Below are 22,578 nucleotides of genomic sequence, written 5' to 3'. Positions count from 1 at the left end.
ACCTCTGCTCGCTCTGTTCAACTTGGCTCACTCAGTCCCTGCTCGCTCCAGCCCACAGATTGATTTATTTATTATTATACACAAGTACTCTGTAGCTGTCTTCAGACACACCAGAAGAGGGCGTCAGATCTCATTACGGGTGGTTGTGGGCCACCATGTAGGGATTTGAACTTAGGACCTTTGGAAGAGCAGTCAGTGCTCTTACCCGCTGAGCCATCTCGCCAGCCTGGTTAGATGTATTCTTAAGTCTTTTATTTTTTTGAAGTTATGTCTTCTTGGTTTCTTCTCAGTTTCTTGTCATTGTATGGAAAAGCTGCTGAGTTCCAAGTTGATTTTGTGTCAGGCTACATTGCTGAAGGTTTCCATCTGTACTGAGTTCTCTAGTGGAGTCTTCCAGTCCTTTTGTGTGTAAGACGAGTGTGGTTGCTTCTTCCTTTCCTTTTTCATGTGTGTACCTTTTCCTTAATGACTTTAGTTAAGGGGGTGCACTGAGGAAGAGTGGAGCTAAGATGCACAACTTGTCCAGTTTTGATTTTAGAAGAAATGCTTTATTTTTTTTCTCAGTTTAGTATAATGTTGGCTGTATGTTTATGTGGCCATAGTTACACTGGAGTTTTTCTTCTAGTTCTAGCTTCTTTGAGGCTCTTATCAGGAGATGTGGGGCTTTGTCAAGGCCTTTTCTTTGCCTTTTGAGATGATGCTGATGACAGCTGCTCTGACCCCCACTGATTGTTTATTTTTAAGCTATTCAGATAGGGTCTTGGTATATAGCCCCTCTTAGTCTCAAAGGTTCATGGCTTCCCCTCCCTCAGCCTCCTTAGTGCTGGGATTGCAGTGCTCATCCTCCAGTTCTTATCCCCCACCTCCACTCCTTACACTAGGCTGAAATTGGCTAAGTGTGCCTTTGCGACTCTCCATAAATCTGCCAGGTTAGTTTGAACAGCAGGACAGGCCTCTGTTGCAAGGACTCTTCTGGGTGTATATAATTGAAAACTATCATTTTTGTCAAGTGAATTTTAAAATGGCTGTTTTCTTGTAGCTTACCATGGGAACTGTGGAGTCCTGTGAGACCTGTCTGCAAGTATCAGGGCTGCTCCTGCTAGGGAACTCAGTTTGGGGCAGCTCTTGGCCTCTCGGGTTTTGGAGTGGTAGTTTGCTTGGAAACTCAGGTTTTTTGTTTGTTTGTTTGTTTTTTGTTTTGGTCCAAGGAAAGAAAGTCATAATTTTGAGTTTGCTAACCTTTTTCCTTTTTTAGAACCCGGAAAGACTTCAGCTTTTACAAATGAGGCTGAAACTGAAAGTTTAATGGAAGGTGCAAGTTAGTGGCGATTGGGCATTTTTGTTTTTTTAAGGTGATATCCACAGTATAAGATTCATCATATTAACCATTTTTAAGTGTGCAGGTCAGTGATATTAAGTTCAAACACATTGTTTCTAGCAGATTCTACTTAGGAATCTTTCATTCATAATTTTTTTTGTCTTTCTGGTTTGAAGCTTAGAAACTTCAGGATCCTAAACATTTCCCTCTTGGCTCTGGAAGCCAGCATGCTGCTTTCTTTTCTTGACTGTGTGCACCTTTTAGGAGTAGAAATCATGCAGTGTCCATCTTTTTTTGTATCTGGTTTATTTGTCATAGCTGAGTGACTTCATGGTCAAGAATACTATTTAAGTTGAGCTTTTAAAAACAGATTGACTTAAATTCTCTTTAGAATGTAATCAAGTTGTTAGAATTGGTTGGTGTGTCTGAGTTTGTGACCTGGGTCATTCATAATTTCTATTTATCCAACCCCAGAGTAGAGGAGTTAGACATGGGGCAGTTTGGGTGCATGGGTAATAAGTAGTTGTAACTGTTTGGAATGTTTATAGTTGTTCCAGGACTTCACGCTCTCATGCAGTCACTAGAAAATTCTAGTGTAGGTGTTAAAGTGTCAAAAACCTACTTGTTTTACCTGCTAAGTTGGACTTTAAATAGAATAAGATTTTTGTTTGTGATTATTACTCTGGGAAATACCTTGAAATGAAGGAGTATTTTCTTCCTTAATTCCACATCTTTCATCTCATTTACTGCTAACTGTGATGAGTTGTGGCTTTTAGATTCGTCACACCTCACCATTATGAAAGGAGTAAGCTTGCTGGTGAGGGGAGCTGGGCTGCTGTGAGGTTTCCCTTCCATTACGCTCTGTTATAAGCAACATTTCCTTTTTGCAGAAGTGTGAGCTTTCTGCTCCTGAGGTAGAGCTATTGCTGATAGCTGTATTATGTAGGGGAGGCTTTCGGTAAGAGCTGCGTTTATTGTTTGGCATCACCTACAAAGAGGAGACTGCCTTTTCAGTTGAGATTAACTTTAAAGATCTTGTATTTTCTCCTACGAGGAACATTTGGTTTCTACTCTGAGGAATATGGGTTTTAAGACACTTTTGTCTATACAGTGGCAAATGGTACCAGGTCAGTGCTTTGGAATTCCTAGGCTTGCTTTTAATAAATTCTGGGAGGAGATAGGGTCTGTTAGAATTAAGCCAGTTTCCAGAGCCACTAGAATGCTCTGAGGGCAGGAATGCTTTTGTTCATTTAGAGAACTCTGGGTTTTTAACAGTGTTCAAATTTGGTAGAAGGCAAATAATTTGTTGACTAAATTAATTATTTTTCTAAAGCCTTCTGTGTTCATTCACTAGAGGAATAATAGGTTTTATTTTGTTTGAGAATTTGATTATCTAGAATCCTTAATTTACTTTTTTTTAAAAAACCTTTTTTTTTCTTTAGACAGTGAACTAAGAAGAGATTATACATAGTGATACATTTCTGTGAGACACCGATTCTTTTTAGTCTCTTTGAACATGAGGGTTTACAAGGATGCTATAGGTCTATGATTTTTGTCATGTTTTAATTTTTTTTTACTGTTCTTATTTCTAGGACTAGAACAGTCATACTTTTATGCTTGATACCTGTATTCTAAAGAAAGCATATTGAATTTTATAAGTAAAATTTTTACTCATTTAATGCTTCCTTATAAGCCAGGTAGAATGAAGTAAAACTTCAGTTTTCATGAACTTACATTCTCATATAGGAGACAGAGAAGCAAGGCAACATATTGAGTTAAAACAGATCTCTGAGAACAGATTCTTTTAACCTATTCGTGAAAGTTAAACTGGAAAAAAGAGTTTTTGCAGTAGCAGATTTTTTCACATTGTGGGGAAATGAATAATAGTTTCTTACATGTAACACTTCATCCCTCCAGTGTCAAGAGTTTTTGAGTCTAGGCAAAAGAAGGAATAGGTTAGCTAAACAATATATAACGTAGGGTTGATTAGATCGCTCAGGCATGTTAGAGACAGGAAGGTGTGTGTTTGCCTGTGTTGGAATCTCTGTGGAATATTGGGAACAGAGACTGGAAAAGTGAAAGATGTATTGCTGTGACCAGCAGGTCTCCAGATGGCCTCACAGGTTGTGTTTTAGAAGATAGAGAGGCTTCTTGTGAAAAGTAGGTGACATGGAAAAGTGACGGGGCCTGCCTACCACTTGTTCTTGTTGAGGGGCGTCACTGATTTTCTAACACTAGGAAGGGTGCTCTGTGAAACACAGGTTCAGAAAACACTGAATGGAGTTGTATGGTGTGGTTTTCTTGTAACCGGCAGAAATGAAGGTCTAATAGTGTTGACAACTGAGGACAGTGAATGAGTGCAATGTTGTCATGTACAGCATTGTAGCTTGTTGGGCACGGAGTTTTGTGGACAGTAATAGATGGAGTCAAGGTCAGGGCTGCATCTTCTCAGTCGATGTCTGAGCCTGGCCTTGTTTTGTCTTTCTACCTTACATGTCTCCTTTGTCAGTCACATCATCCCCCACTGCTCTTGTCTTCAATATCTCTCTGCCCCTAATTTGGGTTTTATAATTTGTTTTGGATTAGATTCAAGTTTATTAGAAATTTCTAAAACAAAGAAATATTTTCTTTTGAGATGCTTTAAATTGAGAATAATATGTAGACTTTAAAGTGTAGGCATCTTGACATGGCAATTAGTCATTGACATCACATATTTAGTATTCTAGACCAATTATGTTGTGGTATATTAACAGTATTTATAAATATTATTTATGGTAGTGGGCATTGAATGTAAGACTTGTGTATAGGTGAGTACTTTCCCACTGCACTGTACCCCAGCTCCATACTGTATAGTTATAGTAGTTGTAGCTCTGTGGCTTGAGTTATAAGATAGCCCTGCCCCCTCCCTGCTTTTCCTGGTGATGAGGACCAAACCCAGCGCCTTGGGCTTCTTAGGTAGAGGTTTCATTACAGAAATACAGACAGTGTTATGGACTGCCATGCTCCTGTAGACCTGTGGTCTCGTTTTATCTATTTCTTTGTGTATGTGTTTCTTGGACTGTTTTAAAGCAGTTGCCAGGAAGATGCATATTTTTCACCATAAATATTTAGACATCTAGTAGCTAAAGACTCAGTTCTATTTTTTGTGCACAAAAAAGTGTCATTTTGTGTGCTTTTCCTGTTTTTTCTTTTCCTCCTTAACTTTCCTTCCCTTTTCCTTTTCCTCTTTCTTTCTTTCTTTCTTTCTTTCTTTCTTTCTTTCTTTCTTTCTTTCTTTCTTTCTTTCTTTCTTTCTTTCCCTCCCTCCCTCCCTCCCTCCCTCCCTCCCTCCCTCCCTCCCTCCCTCCCCTCTTCCCCCTCCCTCCCTCCTTACTTCCCTCCCTCCCTCCCTCCTCCCCCCCTCTCTCTTTCTTTCTTTCTTTTGTCGTTTTTATTTGCTTGTTTGTTTTCTAGAGAGAGAAAAGCCATGGAGTTGGATATCGGGTGGTGGAGAAGCTCTGGGAGGAAATTTGGCAGAGAAACCCTGTTCAGAATAAATATAGTGTATGAAAACATATCTTAAATAAAAGAAAAATGTTTATATCCATTTAACATTATTGCATAAGGAGTCCAGATATCTGTTTGTTTCATTAAAAACCACCCCCTACCCCTTACCCCTTAAACCAGTTTGCTTGAATCGGGTTCCAAACAAGTTCTAGGAGACAGTCCCAGCAGTGGGAGGTGTTTTTGTATACACTGTTCTAGGCGAGGGTCACTGTCCTGCCTGCTGTCTGGGACGTGGTTTTACTCTTCTATACAACAAGATATTAAAGTAGCTTCCATATTTTATCATCTTTAAACACAGAAAAGCTTGCCAGAAGAGGAGGAGTAGGCGCACATAAGCCCATTTACCTAGATGGCCAGGTTAAGTGGAGGCTGCGATCTGTGTGACAAAGGCTGATTGGAGGAGACTGCTCCTAGCACTCTGCACAGGACTGTTTGCATAATGCTAGACTGGGTGTTCTCTCTCTGGGTGTTGGCTTCTTCTCCTTTATGAGCTATGAAATGGGTGAGTTGTGTTTGTTTTACATTTCTCTTTGATTTTTAACAGGATTCTCAAAGCTGGATTGGTGGAAACAATGAACCCTTGACTGGCTTTACGTGGCGAGGTGGTTGCGAAAGAGAAACAACAGGCATACAAGTTTGGAATGAAGTGTTTGTGATTGACAGACCTAATGGAACAAAAGTAAAATTCTACTTATACTTTGCTATTTTCTCCTGTATTCTTTTCTTGAGCAATTTTCTGGTATTAAAATTTAAAAGAACACAAAACTATTAATGATTAATATGTTAAAATGTACAATGGTATGTAAATACTTTTCTTGACTTAATTACTGCTTTGAACTTTATTAATGTATGATTTTTGTAGGCATTTTTGGTGATTCTTTTACTAAGTATTTTAAATTTAACGAATTCCTAGGTGGCTGTGCTGCTAATGGATACCCAGGGTGCCTTTGATAGCCAGTCAACCATTAAAGACTGTGCGACAGTGTTTGCTCTGAGCACTATGACCAGCTCTGTGCAGGTGAGCGTGCGTGTTGTCAGTTCATAAAATCCTACCTTTGTGCAGCCACCGAGGAAGAGACTTGATGGAAGGAAAATGGATTAGACGATAGAGCTGGCTGCATTTCTTCTTACTTAGATACTAAGCTGTAAGATGATAGACTTTGCCTTAGATGTAAAGGATGAAGTTACGTCAGAGCCACCCCTGCTTTCATCGCAGAACAGCCTTTTCATTAGTTCTCTGAGGATTTCATCCCAACTCTCCCAGACCCACCCCTCTCCTACCCACCCAGCTTTGTGCTCTGAGTTTTCCTTTTTCTCAGGTAACTGTTTTCATACAGTATTCTTGATCCTGTTTTCTCGATCCCCTACTTCCTACCCACTGTGTCCTCATTTTTAAAACACCAAGTGCTGCTGGGGTGTGTGGTGCACCCGTGCACATTCAGGCAAACGTTCCTACTCCTAAGATCAAAAGTAAGAAAGTTTTAGGGGAAAGTTATTGAATAATGTTGGTAATTAAAATCAATCACATGATTGCTTAACCAAAAACAAAACAAAGATACTAAATAATTAAACAGCTACCTAGTTTTCTATTTGGTTTCTCTGATAGTTCTTGATTATTTGAACTAAAAATCCCCATAATTAATTAATGTTTTATTGAGACAGGGTTTCTCCGTGTAGCCATGGCTGCCCTGGACCTCATACTGTAGACCAGGCTGTCCTTAAGCTTAGAGATCTGTCTGCCTCTGCTGCCTGAGTGCAGGGATTAAAGGCGTGTGCTGCCACCATCACTCAGTAACAATATTTAATTTAGAAAACCCAAGCAATAGGGGTTTGTAGCACTGGCTTGGCTTGGAAAGGGTGAAGTCCTCCTGCGTTACATATGCACAGTGCTCTGGTTGTCCTTGTCCTACCACGTTCTCCTTGCCTCAGATGGAACATCTCTGTGTGATCTAGGTGAGGTCAGTTGACATCATTTTGTATTCCTTTCCTTTTTTGGGGATCATTTGTATGGATATCTCCCTGGCTCAACAATTAATGCTGGGCAGGCGGTCTCCTAGATCCTGCTGGTGATAGACAATCCATGAGAAAGGATATTGGAACATGTCCTTCAGTGGAAACTGTCTGTGTCAGTGCCAGTGGTCTGTCAGGGTTCACAAGCAGTCCTGCAGCGTGTCCTGTGACTCTGTGATGGCTTCTCATAGGTCAGAAGCACAAGCTTCCCAGTTAGCTCCCTTCCTCCTCCTCCGTCCGTCCGTCCGTCCGTCCGTCCGTCCGTCCGTCCGTCCGTCCGTGCCGCGAAGCAGCCTGGGTGTCACTGTGTGCAGAGGAGTTCTTTCTGGCCTACCTTCTGTTCCAGGCCAAGGATCCTGTCACTGCTCACTAAGAGATGCTCTTGAGGACTCGCAGAATTCTTTCTTTTTGTTGTTTTTCCTGCACAAAATAGCGTGACTATAGATCCCGAGAGGCAGCAGAGGCCATCCTGCTCTGTGTTTCACATTTTAGCTCTTCTGCTTAGCTGATGTTACAGTTTGAGGCTTGCCTCGCAGATTACAATGGAGGAGCTCCATCCTAAACTTAGCTGCTATTCTTTTGTTTATATAACTTTTTGATGCTAGGGGATTCGGTTTTGGACCACTTACACCATGCACTTTTTTATCTATAAACTGAGGATTTTACTTACTCTGTCTATCTCAAATGTAGCTGTGTATTGTGAAAGAGGACATCTAAGTGAGGTAGTGCTTATACTATTAATATATAATTAGTATATAGTTTATATAGGTCTGTTTAGTGAGGGGTGGTAATAGGGATTAATATGTGGTGTCACAGATGCCAGCAGTGTGCCACTGAGCTACAGTCCCAGCTTCAGAACGACTTTCTACAGACCTTGGAAGGGCGTTTTCCTCCTTAAGTCGTGGTTTCCAGGCATGGTAGTACTGTGCCTCAGCACTTGGGGAGTTGAGTTAGGTGGAGAGCTCCATAACAGGAGCTAGTTAGAGACTGTACAGGGTTATGGAGCAAGAGATGAAACATTTTTTTCTTTTGGGCAGGTAGACAGACTCTTAGGACTTACTGAGTCCAAGACAGTATGCTGACACCCAATGATTTAAGATACCAGGTGCCCATCTCTCTTTACCTGTGTTCTAAAGTTTAGGCCCACACAGATAAGAATAGGTTGGTTATGCTGTTGGCTTTTTATATTTTAGCTCTCTTGTTTGGGAGTAATCAGCGACTAAGCATCCTCTATTGGTGTTTGTACTCTTGACCTCTTGAGTTTATTTAGACTATCACCTGTTTGTTGTGTCTTTGGAGTCGCTGCATTTACTGAGTTCTGTCCTAGAGGTTGTGTCTGTAGGTGTCACTGTAGCACCTAATGCTCTGTCATGGAAGGACTAGACCTGACAAACCCTAAGAACAGAGAACAACCATTATTAGTTCTGCTCTGTGTTTTGGAAAGCCTCCAGAACATTCCAAAAAGGGCAATAGTGCCACCTACTGCTAGTTTACTAGTTTCCATGGCCTGGTAAACATTTCACATTTCCTAGGCTCATCAACTCAAGCAAAAAAAAAAAAAAAAAAAAAAAAAACCATGGCATGTGTGCATGTGTGCCAGTGTGTGCCAGTCATTGCAGTGCTCTGAAATCTGAGCACATGGGAGGCAGAGGCAGGAGGATTGTTAAAGTTTGAGGCCAGTCTGGACTAAGTAGGGAAATCCTTTCTAAAAATCTAGAACAAACCCAAACAACCAAAAAGTCCAGAGCCTATTGAATGAACGTATATCCTGTCCCAAGAAGAAACTTATTTTTCTAAGCATTGCTCCTCATATTCTTCAACTTCTGCAAGGAGTGAAACAAGCTTTGCTTCTCCCTGGCTTGGAGCTCACTGTGTAGTCCAGGGTGGCCTTCGAGTACATCCGACTCTTGTGCCCCTACATCCTAAGTGTTGGAATCTCAGGAGTGCATCATCACACCTGGCTTCAGCTTGGCCTTTAAAAATGACTTGGCATAGTGTGAAAGACTGAGAAACAGGGAAGGACAGTACATAACACACTTGGACCATGAGTATGTATGCTTTATGAATTTCATGTACTGCTTCTCTTTAATAAGGAAATGCTTTCCATATACTACTGGTTAATATAGTGCCTAAGGGATTAATTTGTGATGATGTCTAAAATAACCTTCCTTTCTAAAAGAGAATTACTCATTAAAGCACTAATAGAAACAAAATAAATTTGGTTTTAACAGGTATATAATTTGTCTCAGAATATTCAAGAAGATGATCTTCAACATCTACAGGTATGTCTTAGAGAATATATGCCAAAGTATTAAAACTTAATTCTTTCTCATTGTAAATTCATATTTAGATATTTGAATTTTGTATGGCTTTAAAGAAATGATTGATTGGCTAACTAGAGGACATTTCTGATATACCTAGTTTATTAGCCAGTGAAATGCCTGAGATTCAGATAAGAATAGAGACTGACTTCTACTCTGATATAGACAGTTTTATAAATGACATCTTTAAGTCTCCTTGATGGCATTATCTTAACTAACATGGTTTATAGTTATTTACAGAGTATGGAAGACTTGCAATGGAAGAGATCTACCAGAAGCCATTTCAGGTAAGCACTTTAAAAATGCACCTGTGAGAAGCTTCAAGCCACAGGACATTATAAACTCATTTGACACCAGAATCAGAACAACGCTATTGCTGTATCATCATCAGCTTACTACTGGTTGAAGCCCAACTGTCTAGGAAACACAGAAATGACTCTAGATTTGTTTGCAATATTTTAAATTGTGGAGGGTGCTTCTCTTCATCGAATGTTATTTAATTCTAGAACTTAAGACAGTAGCGAAATGAAGACGGTATCATGATAAAGTTATAAAATGTCATGCAGGCTTCCTTTTTTGTGATGTTTTACAAGTTGAAGTTGGCCCCTGCTACTCTTCGTTTCCTAGACAGGCTCAGGGTTGCAGGCTGCTGCTCATGTTGCTCTTGGCTGCAGGGACTGGGAGGGAGCAGTCAGTGTGTTTGCCTGTTGCTATGTGGAGTGCATCTAGTGACTATAATATTAGTGGGCTTACATTAATTTTGCCTCATTTTTATCTGACACAGCTGCTTTAGGCAATCAGTTTTATGAAACAGTTGGGCAGATCCTGGCTTCCTTTTGTATATATGGGTAAAATACACTGTGTTTGGTTTATGGTTTTTCTAATCTAGAATGATTATCCACTTAGGAGACATGATGTCTTGATTGTTACAGTTTTGTGGGGTGTCTAATTCTACTGGCATGTGATGCAGAGGGCAGAAATAGTTCTCCATACTGCAAAGGACAGCCATGCACAAGGAATTACCTGGTTCAAAATGCCAGTAGTGCTGAGAAGTCAAATACTGTGGGGATAAGACATTTGTAAGAATGGCCGCTTTATACCAAATCTATAACCAGTGTGGAATTAGCCATCTAAAAGTGTAGGATGGTTTAAAGTGGTGATTCCCTATATAACTTTTGTTCATTTTTGGCTTTGGGTGTTAGTACTCCAATGACTCCTTCTGTGTATGACATTCTCAAGAGGAGCTGAGCAGTTGGTGCCAGGGCTGGGCTGGGCTTTCAGTGGCATTGATCGTAACCACGGAGAGCAGACTCACTATTTGGTTACTGGAACCATTTTTATTTTTAAATTTTTGGTGCTGAGAGTTGAACCCAGGACCTCATCAAGAGTGACAGTCATATATGTTCTACCCACCAAGCTACTCATTCTAGTCTTGATTAACGTTGTTTATATAGGAGGAAGTTTTAAGTAATTTTAGGATTTTGTAACAAGTATTTTTTTCTGTATGTAGACGCTAATGTTTTTGATTCGAGATTGGAGTTATCCTTATGAGCACTCATATGGCTTGGAAGGTGGGAAGCAGTTCCTTGAGAAGAGATTACAGGTAAGCTCCATCTCCTGGAGAGGAAAGCCTGTGCCTCAGGCTGGGCACAGGGTGGGCTGCCTGGACTACCTGATGTCACCAGCGCAAGTGCGAGACTCTTGCCTAAGAAGATAGGCTTAAATAAATGTAAAAGAACAATTGTTCTTCTCTACCCATCAGTAAATATTCAAAGACCAATGTTTTTGAAAGTGACTTGTTGTTGTTATTGTGTTTGGGTGTGTACCTGTCACAGCGTATATGTGCAGGTCAGATGACAGCTTTGTGTGGTTGAGTCCCTTTGTCCGTCTTTACACCAATTCTTGCTATTGAACTGAGGTCACCAGACTTCCTTGACGGCATCTTTACATGCTGAGCCATCTTGGCCTTTTAAAAAGAACCAGATACTCTCATTCCTATGCAGTGTGCCTCACAAAGCATTCCTGGGAAATGGCCTCACAAACAGGGTCATGATTCTTTAGAGGCCTTTTCCTGCGGGAATACTTTGGTATCTCCAGATTACATCTCCACATCCAGAAGACCATGGGGAGAGAGGTCCTTCTGTAATGTGCTGGGCTCAAAGGTTTTTGTCTGTCTGTGGTATGATTCATTTTTCTCAACCACATTCAAATACTTGGGGCATAGTATGACTTTCTTATTCTTAAAACGATATTAATTCCTGGATTATTTGGAAGGCATTTTCAGACTGAGGTAATTTATCAAGTTTACTTTTTTTTCTGGTTATTTAGAAGAAATCAACAACATATTAGTCATAGCTGAACTCTGAATTCTGTACTTCAAAGACAAGGTGTCAGAGTTATTACAGAGATGCATCCAGTCACACATTTTAGTGTGCAGCGTAATGAGTTTGTAAAATGAACAGAGATATATAACTTGTGCCCAGAATCACCTACTTCCATATGCTTACTTTGCTAAAACCTCTATCATTTTTAACAGGTTTTGTTTTTGTATTTCATACAAAGTACAGAAAGGATCACAGAGATCCACCTGCCTCTCCTTCCTAATGCTGGGAGGAGAGTTTGCAGCGCCGTGCTTACTCAGAATATATTCTTTTGTGTCTTACTTGTTCACTAGTTTGTTCTTGAGATTAAACTATATTGTTGCATATAGTTTATTAGTTCACTCTTACTATGTACATATTACACTGATAAATAACTACATTGTCTTAGTGGAGATGTAGGTAGTTTAGAGGTCTTAGTTATGAACAGTGAATGTTTGTTAGAATGGCCTGTGGAAGAACACTTGGAAGAATGCATGAGTTAACCCCTGGACGCAGGCGTGGAACAGTGACACTTGAACACACCTTTAATCCCATCACCAGGAGGCACAGGCAGCTGGCTCACTCGTGAGTTGGAGGCCTGCCTGACCTACGTGGAAGGTTCCATCCAGGCGAGCTACGGCTACATAGTGAGACTGTCTGAAAAAACCTCCTAATCTAGACAGGCTAGTAATTATTCTTTTTAAAAAAATATTTTTTAAATGTTGACATGCTAGTAATTACTTAAATTTTTTTTTTTAAGTTTTAAGTTTCTTTCATTGGCTGATGAGATTGTGTAGCAGGTAGACAACTTGCTTCTAAGCCCAGTGAGTGTAGTCCGTCTCCCAGGACCCATATGGTGGAGAGGACAATTGTTGAAGGTTGATCTCTGCATGTGTGCCGCGTGTAGCACACATATGCCATCCTCACACTTACATGCACATGCGCGCACACACAAAAAGAAATACATAAAATGTATTTTAAAATGTAAAGGTGTTTTTAAAGACTTCTTAAAATACATAGCAGTGTCTTCTTTCTCAAAGATCAGTGACTGGCATAAGTAATAGACGGTTGAGAGCACTGGAGTTCCTGCTCTGTTGGTTTGGACTACACTGAGCTCTTTTTTAAAAAAGATTTATTTATCTATGTTATGTATGAGTACACTGTAGCTGTACAGATGGTTGTGAGCCATCATGTGGTGCTGGGAATTGAACTTAGGACCTCTGCTCACTCCGGCCCCAAGATTGATTTATTATTATATGTAAGTACACTGTAGCTGTCTTCAAACAAACCAGAAGAGGGTGTCAGCTCTCATTACAGATGGTAGTGAGCTACCATATGTTGTGGGGATTTGAACTCAGGACCTTCAGAAGAGCAGTCAGTACTCTTACCCCCTGAGCCATCTCTCCAGCTCCACTGAGTTCTCTTGAAAGCATGTATGTTTGTGTGTCTGTTGATACGTGCATGTGAGAGAGGTGCATTTGGAGGCCGGAGTGTGGATGTCCTGGAGTTGAAGTTACAGGCAGTTTGTTGGGAACCACAGTGCTTCTCTGCTAGAATAGTTTATGCTCATAACCACTGAGCCACCAGCCCCTACGCTGGAACGCTTCATTGGACTTTGTACTTTGCTCAGAGGCTGTCTTCATCTTAGGAAAATCTGCTTTTTTTTTTTTTTTTTTTTTTTTTTGCTTCAGTATGTATGTGGGTATGGTATATATGTGTCCTTTTTAAAAATTAAAAAAAAAAAAAACCCAACCTTTTACAACTTCCCTCTGTCTCCTTTTAGGTGAAGCAGAACCAGCACGAGGAGCTGCAGAACGTCAGGAAGCACATCCACAACTGCTTCTCAAACCTGGGCTGCTTCCTCCTCCCGCACCCCGGCCTCAAAGTCGCCACCAACCCTAGCTTTGATGGACGACTGAAAGGTGGGTGTCCATGCTTGCTGAGGCTCCTAGGTAGCACTTGGACGTTTGTATTGGATTTTGTTTTTATCTTTGCTATTATAAATGTAGTTAGAACAGTTCTCCTTCCCTCCTTGAAGCCTTGCTCTCTTTCAAATTCACGGCCTCTTTTTTCATTACTTATTCTGGCATACATATGTATGTGCATATACATACCTGTTTCTAACAGTAACTGCTCAGTTTGTATAATGCTACTCAGATATGTCTCAGGGCTGACCAGCAACTGCTTGGGTTGGTCCTCCTTGAGGGCGACTACTTTCCCCACTCCCAGCGTCCCTTACTTGCCTGTAAATGTTTCCTTACGTTTTCATTCCAGTGATAACTGTGTGAGAGTTGCAGTGTTCTCCTGTGGTGGTTCTAGCTTGCCTTTGGTTGCTTTGTCACTCTTTAGCATACTGATTGATCATAGCATACTGGTTAACCGTTTTGTTTTATTTAAAAAAGTTTAAAGATTTATTTTATGTATTTGTACTGTCTACACCTAGAAAGACAGCGTAACACCAGAATTTAATATAGGTCCCTGTATGACTTGCTTTTTAAACAAAGGTGCTTTAGTTACTCAAGAATGTGTTTTGAAAGTTCATCATCTGAGCTGGAAGACTGACGGGGAAGTGGGGTAGAAGAGTAGTAGGATTTTCTCTCCTGTAGGAGCCATGGCATATTGAGATGAACTTTTTAGAAAAAAGAATCTTCACTAATAGAATCCACCTCACTGTGTGTTCTTCATAAACAAAACCTCATGAGTTATGTCATTGAGAACTTGTTTCTGGTTTTGGAATAATATGGCGGCTAACTTCATGTCCATCAGATATCGATGAAGACTTTAAACGGGAGCTTCGAAATCTGGTTCCATTGCTGCTTGCTCCTGAAAATCTTGTTGAGAAAGAGATAAGTGGATCGAAAGTCACTTGTAGAGATCTTGTAGAGTATTTTAAGGTAGGTGACCTCTAAGCTAAATGTCTGTCTCAAAAAGAAATGTAGTTTAACTTTTAACACACCTTTATGGATGAGAAATTTACTTTCTAGCAAAAAAACAATATACATTTTTCAACATTAAGGGTATGGAAGGGTCAGTTGCTAAAAGTACTTGGACAATCCTGAGGACCCAAGTTTCATCCTAGATAGCAAATAATAAGCTGGTATCTCACATAGTTGTGACTCCCTTGAGAGGGAGGAGACAGTTGGGGGTTGGATAGGTGGTTGCTTCCCAGCTCACTGAGAAAATAAGAGCCCCAAGTTTAGAGAAAGACAATGAATAAAAGGGATGTCAGAGCGTGAGAGAACACGTGTCTCCTAGTCTCTGCATGGTAGCTAGCGTAGGGTGGGCCCAGACTCGAGTGCATATAAACACAGATGGCTGTGCCTGCACGTGGGATGTACACACACACACACACACACACACACACACACACACGGAAACAGATAAATCTTTTTAAAAAGATGACAGCACATGGTGTCTTCTACTCAGTGACACTACTTGTTGTCAGAATCTCCTTCCTTTTCTGCATCTCTGTTGTGGAGAGAAGACCCATTCGCGACGTTGTAGCACGGCTCTGCCCTTGTGAGCAATGCCTGGAGTCGCTCTATAGCCCAGGCTCTCCCAGAGTCTTCCTGCAGAGTTCTCAGGACTAATAGGAGCTACAAGTGTCTGGGTTTTGAGTCTAGGTCAGTTACTTCTGGAGGTTTTCCTGCTCTGTTTTAGCATTTCTTGTTGGAACAAGTTGTTGATACAGAGTGAGTTGTACTAATAGCTAAGAGATAGGTGGGTGGAGAGCACAGCTGGGGACGCTAATGGGCTTTGCTCCCTGTTAGGTGCTCAGCACTTTCACGAGTCACTGTTTAATTATGAATTAAGTTTGAGTCCATAGAAAGTTGAGGTCAAAAACCTCGTGTTGGATGCTGTGCACTTGTCTTCCTCTTCCTCGTCCCTCCTTCCTCCTTTACTGTGTGTGGATTTCCTTTTTGTGTGGAGTGTGTGTGGATGAAACCCACACTCCCTGCCCCTCACCCCCACCCCAGCCCTCGCCATTTGTTCCTTGAAACTTGATGTATGTTTTAAAGACCCAGGCTCCTGCTCTGACTGCAAGTTAGGGTTTGAGTTCAAGTGTTTAAATGATGATTTAACATGCTCTCTCACATCTGTTTGAAGCATTGAAAGTGGAGAGAATGAAAGATTTCTTTTTATTTAATCGATGATACTTTACATATAAAACTTAAATGTGAAGTAAAATTTTAGATAAGTTGGAATTTAAAAAGTTTCTGAAGAGGATTTTATTTGGCAACATACCTATGTGTTAATATTCAGGATAGAATTGACTTTGTTGTACTTACAGTGTATGAGTTTTAAGGCCTAGAACTTCGTTTTTGTGGTGTGAACTATTATGTTTAATGATAATTCTTTGGGGGGACATTGTATCAAATTGTATTGTACACCAATACAGTGAATCTTGTGTCTTTTTAGGCATACATTAAAATATATCAAGGAGAGGAACTACCACACCCAAAGTCTATGCTTCAGGTAAGAGTAAGGCAGTGTTGGGGGTGGAGAATGAAAACCATGGCTTCAGAGGGTTACAGTGTAACACAAGTGCTTTCTGTATGAGATGGTTTAATACAGGCCTCTCTGAACTAAATGCTTTTTGTGCTTTCATGAAGGGCTATTGCTTGAAGTAAGGATCAGTTTCGTTTACTAGTAACAAGCTGCCTCTGGATATACATTTCCTATATTCTAAAATTTACCACTTTGGGCAATTCCTCAGTTTTATAGTGGGTTAATAGTAATTATATTAAAGCTATGCAACAAAAGACAGTTGTGTGTTTGAAATGACTTTGGTGTAAATCTGGTTGTTCATACAAGGAATTCTTAATTCCCAGGACTCAGCACGTTTTGGGATTACATGTGTTTATCTCTGTCCATTTCCTGAGCACATGGTGATGTATTGTCTGCAGATCTGTTTTAGCACAAATCCCAGTCAGACAGGGAATCCTATTAAGCCTGCGTCATACCTTAAATACTGATACACCCAAAGGGAAGGAAAACTAGGGAGTGATAGTTTTTCTGTTCATTTCCATAGTTATTTGTTGTATATAATTTATTATGTTAATAGGAATTTATAGTCATTTTTTTTCACAGTAATGGGGTATATATATATATTTTATCTTTTAGGCAACAGCTGAGGCTAATAACCTGGCAGCAGTAGCAGGAGCAAGAGATGTCTATTGTAAAAGTATGGAGCAGGTTGGTAACTAATGTTTAAACTTTATGCTACATAAGAGTAGCATAAAATAATTGAACTAATTTGCACTCCTTACATATTGTCATGCTACATTATTCTGTAATTGTCTTTTTTTTTTTTTTTTGGTCTCTGCTGGAATAATTTGTTAGAAAATAAATTACATGGCTAGCATGTAGGGTATGTTTTCTGACTTTCAATTCAGAATTTTCAGCTTGGGATGGAAGTAATAGTAGCTTGAGTCCAGGGCAGTTTCTTCACTAAGCGGCTGGTCTCTGAAGTACTTACCGTGTCACGTGCTCTTTAATCTGTTCTTTTGCTAAGAGTCTGTTGTGCTGCTTCTGTTTACTCGTGGGTAAAGAGAAGTCGGAGAGGGCAGTGTAAAAACTGCATTTTCAGTTTTGGTAGTTTAGTCACGATTGGAAAATTACTCGATTGACGCAGTGTCTTAGGGTTTCTATTGATGCAATGAAATACCAGGAGCAAAAGCCAGTTGGGGAAGAGGGAAGGGGTTATGTGGCTCACACTTCCATGTCACAGTTCATCACTGCAGGAAGTCACACAGGGTAGGAACCAGGTGACAGGAGCTGATGCAGAGGCCATGGAGGGGTGCTGCTTACTGGCTTGCTTTCCCCTGATTTGCTCAGCCTGCTTTCTTATAAGAACACAGGACCACAATGGGCTGGACCCTCCCTCATCAGTCACTAAGAAAATGCCTTACATCCTGATGTTATGTCAAGTTGACATAAGACCAGCCAGCACAGACAGTTGATGTAAGGAGCCATGTTAAGTAGTTTAATTTATGAGACTAAAATCTTTGAGCAAGGAACACTTTTCAAGTATTCTAGCATGTAATCTCTCTTTGTAATTTGGCTTATACAGGTATGCGGTGGTGATAAGCCGTACATTGCACCTTCAGATTTGGAGCGAAAACACCTGGATCTCAAGGAAGTGGCGCTCAAACAGTTTCGTTCTGTGAAAAAAATGGGTGGAGATGAATTCTGCCGCCGTTATCAGGACCAGCTTGAAGCTGAAATCGAAGAAACCTATGCAAATTTTATAAAGCACAATGATGGCAAAAATATCTTCTATGCTGCTCGCACCCCTGCCACACTGTTTGCAGTCATGTTTGCTATGTATATCATCTCAGGACTGACTGGCTTCATTGGCCTAAACTCTATAGCTGTCTTATGCAACCTCGTCATGGGGCTAGCACTGACGTCCCTTTGTACTTGGGCATATGTTAAGTACTCTGGGGAGTTCAGAGAAATCGGAACAATGATTGATCAGATTGCTGAAACACTGTGGGAACAGGTTGGTATCTATTTTTTGATTTTGCGGTGACTAATCTGACTTCTGTGTGATTTCTAGTTTCCACTTTCTGTCTTATTTGTACACCTACTTTTTTCTTTTTCACATGAGGATGGGGTTTGGTGGTTTTTGTTTTTTTGTGGTGGTGGTGATGTTTTGTTTTTGTTTTTAATGTAAGAATCTAACTTAGTTAAGGGTTTCCCTTTGTTCATAATTATAGTTTTCTTTGATTAGCTTGAATCTGTAATATCTTTGGTTAGTTCTTACTTAAAAGCCTGGTGATTATGCCAGACGGTGAGCAGGGCTAGATTTACTAAGAATACTGTGAACGAGCAATTTTAAAGGTAAGAAAAAAAGTTTTCTAACCAATATTAACAAGAAACAACGTAGGAGGAATATGTTAGGTTTTCATGTCTTCTGGGAGGAGGCTGGCAATTTATTGCAGTACTCTAAGGAGTAATCCCATAGAGATTTCTTCCAAAGAAAAAAAGTTTAACATCTGTTATGTGGAAACGCAGAGAATAGGGCAGAGCAGCACAGGCCGAGGAAGCAGCATCGACTATAATCTCATGTTAAGCCAGAGTCCTAGGCCAGGCTGAGACCTGGCTCAGCTGTTATCTATTACGGAAAGCTGTTTCTTATATTTCTTCCTGGATTGTTTGAATATAGACATTTCTCTTGTGGTGGTGGTTAAAATGATCCTCATTAAGTGCCCAGACCTCATCTCATCATATGCAGGAACAGAATGGAAGCTGTAATTATTACAGATGAGCAGATGAGAGGCTTGGTCCATGTCTCCTCTAGGTCAGCGAGGTGAGGCGTTATTAGAGATACAGATACACAGGTGCCTGCTTGTTTGGGTTTTCAATTCAAAGACTGAGGAGTCAACGATCTTTTTTTTTTTCTGAAGAAAACTGATTAGGTATTATAATAACAACATTATGACTGTGTAAACCAGTGGTTCTCACCTCCTAATACTTTGGCCCAATACAATTTCTCATGTTGTGGTGACCCTCCAACCATAAAATTATTTTTGTTGCCCCTTCATAACTGTAATTTTGCTGCTGTTAAGAATCATAATGTAAATATTTGGGCTGGGTAGGGGGTTGCCAAAGGGGTTGTGAGCCACTGGTGGAGAGCCGCTGATAGAGACTAAGCTAGTGTACTAACTTGGACACTCTCTTTTAAACGCACTCTTGTGCTTCAGATCTCCTTGGGAGTTTGTGTCTGGACATTTTGTCAAGGTCAAATTTTTGTCTCTCAAAATCAGTCTCACTGTTTTGCTGTCTTTTGCTGCTTTCTAATAGAATAGATTAAGAATCATTTTCACATCACTGCTTTAAAAATAATCTACTTTACATTTTTTATCAAAACTATTCTCCTACCTTGATATTAATTATTACAGTGTCTTTTGAAATGCTTTCTGTTAGTATTGATTCTAGGACTTTAGAGGTGCCATTATTAGAGAAGAGTTTCACAGGAGAATCTCAGCTGTCTAAAGTTATTTTCAGTGTAGTATAGTGAGGTAAGAGCCACAAGTCACCATCCCTTGTCAGAGAAGACTTGTGCTATGTTCAGCTAGTCTTGTCTAAAATTTCTTTGCATTTCTCTTTTCTTTTGCTTCAGAGGAGTCCCAGGAAGGTGAGAAACTACAAAGTCTGAAATTGTTCTAGTCTTTAACTGTAGCTTTGAGGCATCTGAGTCTCTCTCCTAACACATCACTCCGTGTTTTAGGTGTTTGCCAAACTGTTTGAAGTCAGTAGACGTCGAAGGGTCCACCGTGCTCTCTCGTCAGCACAGCGACAGAGACTGTCATCCAACAATAACAAGAAGAGAAATTAGACAGGATTTTTAACTTTTTTCTCTATCTGAAGTGTTCACACTTACACATGTAGGACAATAAGCAGGACCGTCTGGGCCGGTCTGCATAATGCTGTATACATACCAGATTTGATGCTGCACATAGGGTATGGATTGCACATCCGTCTCATAGGATTTGTAAATGGTTTGAGTAAGAGGAAAGTAACTTTCGTTGCATTATAAAATGTCTTAACTGCATTGTTTGTAGCATCATAACTTTTTCTTTCTTTTTCTTTTTTCTTTGTTCTTTTGGGAGAAGCATCTTTTTATTTCTCACATTCCTGATTATTTTTGTCATTAATTTAAATTGAATTTTTTATATCTGTTTTTATATGTACTCTTTTTTTACCTCATGCTTTTGTTTGTTTTGCACATTTCTCATACCACAGGTATTGAAGCCCCTGGGTGATAATTTGATGGAGGAAAACATAAGGCAGTCTGTAACAAACTCTATCAAAGCAGGCCTGACTGACCAGGTGTCTCATCATGCCCGATTAAAGACAGACTGACAGTTCATCTGCTCATGGACTCCACTCTCCCTTGTTCATGCTTGCTGTACAATGAGAACTCAGATAAAATAAACCAAAGTTTACAATCAACTGTAGAAGTAGTTTAGTGTAACTGGCTTCACAGATGGCCGCCACAGAGTGTGAACGTTGTTTGTTGGTTTGCAGCCTTCTTTGCTGTCTCCTTAGACTCGGTGACTGCCTGAGGAGCATCAGGTTATCATGCACACTTGTGCCATGGTTAATTCTTTTCTTTCTTTTTACCGAATTCAATGTTAGTGAAATTTGTCTTATGTAAAAGGATATTTCAGGGAAATATTTTAAGAAATCTATTTAGAGTCTCTTTAATATAGTGTCCCATTGAAATTTTAATTTTTAGAGAATTTATGAATCACTGTATCAAGAATCAGATGGGAATGACAATGAAGCCTTTACCGAGCCACTACATTAAAAGTGTATATTGCTTTACTGCCTTCAATTGCCAGTATTACATAAATGCATGTTTCAGAAACTTCACACAAATCACATGAGAACTCTTGTAGCTGAGAAGGTAATTCTGAGGTGTACATTTGTCTTGCCTTTTTAAATTTGTAAACCTGCCCTGAAAGGAGATGCATTATCTGGGAAACTGAACTGTCTTTTTGCAGTTTAGCCTTCATGTACATAAAATATGCCATTAATTTTATTGGGGGAAAAATTCCATCCAAAAATGTTGCCTACAGCTATGAGTTAAGAGTGTCTACAGCGTGTAGCTTTCATTTTCTAAAGATTACAGGTAGGGCATGTATATGAATTATAAATATATAAATACAATTTTGTATTAAAAGTTTTGTAGTTTATGGCAAAACCTGGTTCTGTGGTAGGCTACTGAGTCCAGTCCTGTGACAGGAGTGTTTGTGGCTCGTGTCACTGTGTGAACGCATAGACAGTGTGAAGTTTTGATATATTTGTGATATTTATCTTCCCTGAGCACTGCAGTCTCACCCCCAAGAGAATTCAATGGGAATGTTTTATTGTGACTTGTCCTCTGTTGCATTTTAAAGTTATTTCCTGTAATTTATTTTCAGTACATAATTAAAAATTTGTTGTATATATAAAACGAAAGTTGTGATTCTTTTTTAAGGAATTCTTTCAAGTGTGTATCTCACCATATAACATTGTTCATGCTGAAAGAGGGTGGGTCAGGGTGCACCGAGTTAGAGCTCAAGGTATTGTACTTTAAAGCTGAGCGTGTAAAAAGTTATTTTTCGTGTCTTTTTATGTAAGGGATATTTTTTGTGATAATCTATCTGGGGATTTAATAATTTTAATCTTTTCTCCATCTCTTCCCCCACTCCCATCGTGTGTGTGTGTGTGTGTGTGTGTGTGTGTGTGAGAGAGAGAGAGAGAGAGAGAGAGAGAGAGAGAGAGAATGAATATGTGTGTGTTTGCGTGTGGGCTATATATGTAAAGCTACCATTTTTCCAGTACTTATAACCTCCTTTACAGAGACCTATTAAATCGCTCCTATTTGGTTTTTAAGAGAATTCAGATGTTGAGTTGCATGCATGAAGGTCTGAGTTTGCTTTGATTGGCACACTTCCCTCCCACTCTGACCCAGTCCTACTTTATATGGATTGTATTTGTTTCCGTCTGTGGTAAGCAGCTGCCTTCTCATCTGTTCCTACACAGAACGAATCCATCCGAACAGTCTCTCTTTCTCTGACCACTTTGTTTTATGAATGCTGTAAATTGTTTTTATGAATGAAAAATAAAAAGTTTGTTGTATACTAGCAAGTGTTCTGAAATTAAAAACTTACACAGTTTAAAACTCCCCCTCCTTTTTTTTTCTTTTTAAAAGTAAAGTCTAGACCACTGGGCGCTGTAGTGTTTCTTGCTAAAATGGTGGTTTTCCTCTAGAAGTATCTTCAGGACTCCAAGGAAGACTTTAGTTTCGTCTGGAAGGCCCTGGCCATTGTTAGGTAGAGGCAGAGCAACCAGAACAACAGAAGGGGCCAGGGACAAATACCAAAATAACACTGGAATGGGTGCATTTTCTGTGCTACAGTTTTGGGTAATGATACAAAATAGGTTTTTCCTTTCTTTTAGAGATGAAAGGTTTTTCTCAGTGACAGAATTTATCTTTTTAAGACACATCTTGCGAAAGGAACAACCT

General features: G+C 39.9%; 1 protein-coding gene across 8 annotated transcripts in view; it reads left to right on the top strand.

Moving 5' to 3' along the window:
* Positions 1-22,233, top strand: part of Atl2 (atlastin GTPase 2) — a 47,853-nt gene extending 25,620 nt beyond the window's left edge. For 2 of the 8 annotated variants that reach the window (XM_006524657.4, XM_006524656.3), the window contains 12 exons: positions 5,409-5,543; positions 5,778-5,882; positions 9,106-9,156; positions 9,426-9,482; positions 10,706-10,798; positions 13,339-13,477; positions 14,322-14,449; positions 15,975-16,031; positions 16,680-16,751; positions 17,629-18,060; positions 19,684-19,698; positions 20,307-22,233. In XM_006524657.4, coding sequence (XP_006524720.1) covers positions 5,793-5,882; positions 9,106-9,156; positions 9,426-9,482; positions 10,706-10,798; positions 13,339-13,477; positions 14,322-14,449; positions 15,975-16,031; positions 16,680-16,751; positions 17,629-18,060; positions 19,684-19,698; positions 20,307-20,426 — 1,254 coding nt within the window. In that variant the 5' untranslated portion in view covers positions 5,409-5,543; positions 5,778-5,792 and the 3' untranslated portion in view covers positions 20,427-22,233. Of the gene's footprint in view, positions 1-5,408; positions 5,544-5,777; positions 5,883-9,105; positions 9,157-9,425; positions 9,483-10,705; positions 10,799-13,338; positions 13,478-14,321; positions 14,450-15,974; positions 16,032-16,679; positions 16,752-17,628; positions 18,061-19,683; positions 19,699-19,791 lie in introns of all 8 variants that reach the window. The other 6 variants (NM_001286647.1, NM_001357752.1, NM_178050.4 and 3 more) reach the window with 4 other exon arrangements.
* The last annotated feature ends 345 nt before the right edge of the window (positions 22,234-22,578 follow it).

This window comes from Mus musculus, chromosome 17 (assembly GCF_000001635.26).
Source record: "Mus musculus strain C57BL/6J chromosome 17, GRCm38.p6 C57BL/6J".
Classification (NCBI taxonomy): domain Eukaryota; kingdom Metazoa; phylum Chordata; class Mammalia; order Rodentia; family Muridae; genus Mus; species Mus musculus.
This window is presented reverse-complemented; position numbering and strand designations above follow the sequence as displayed.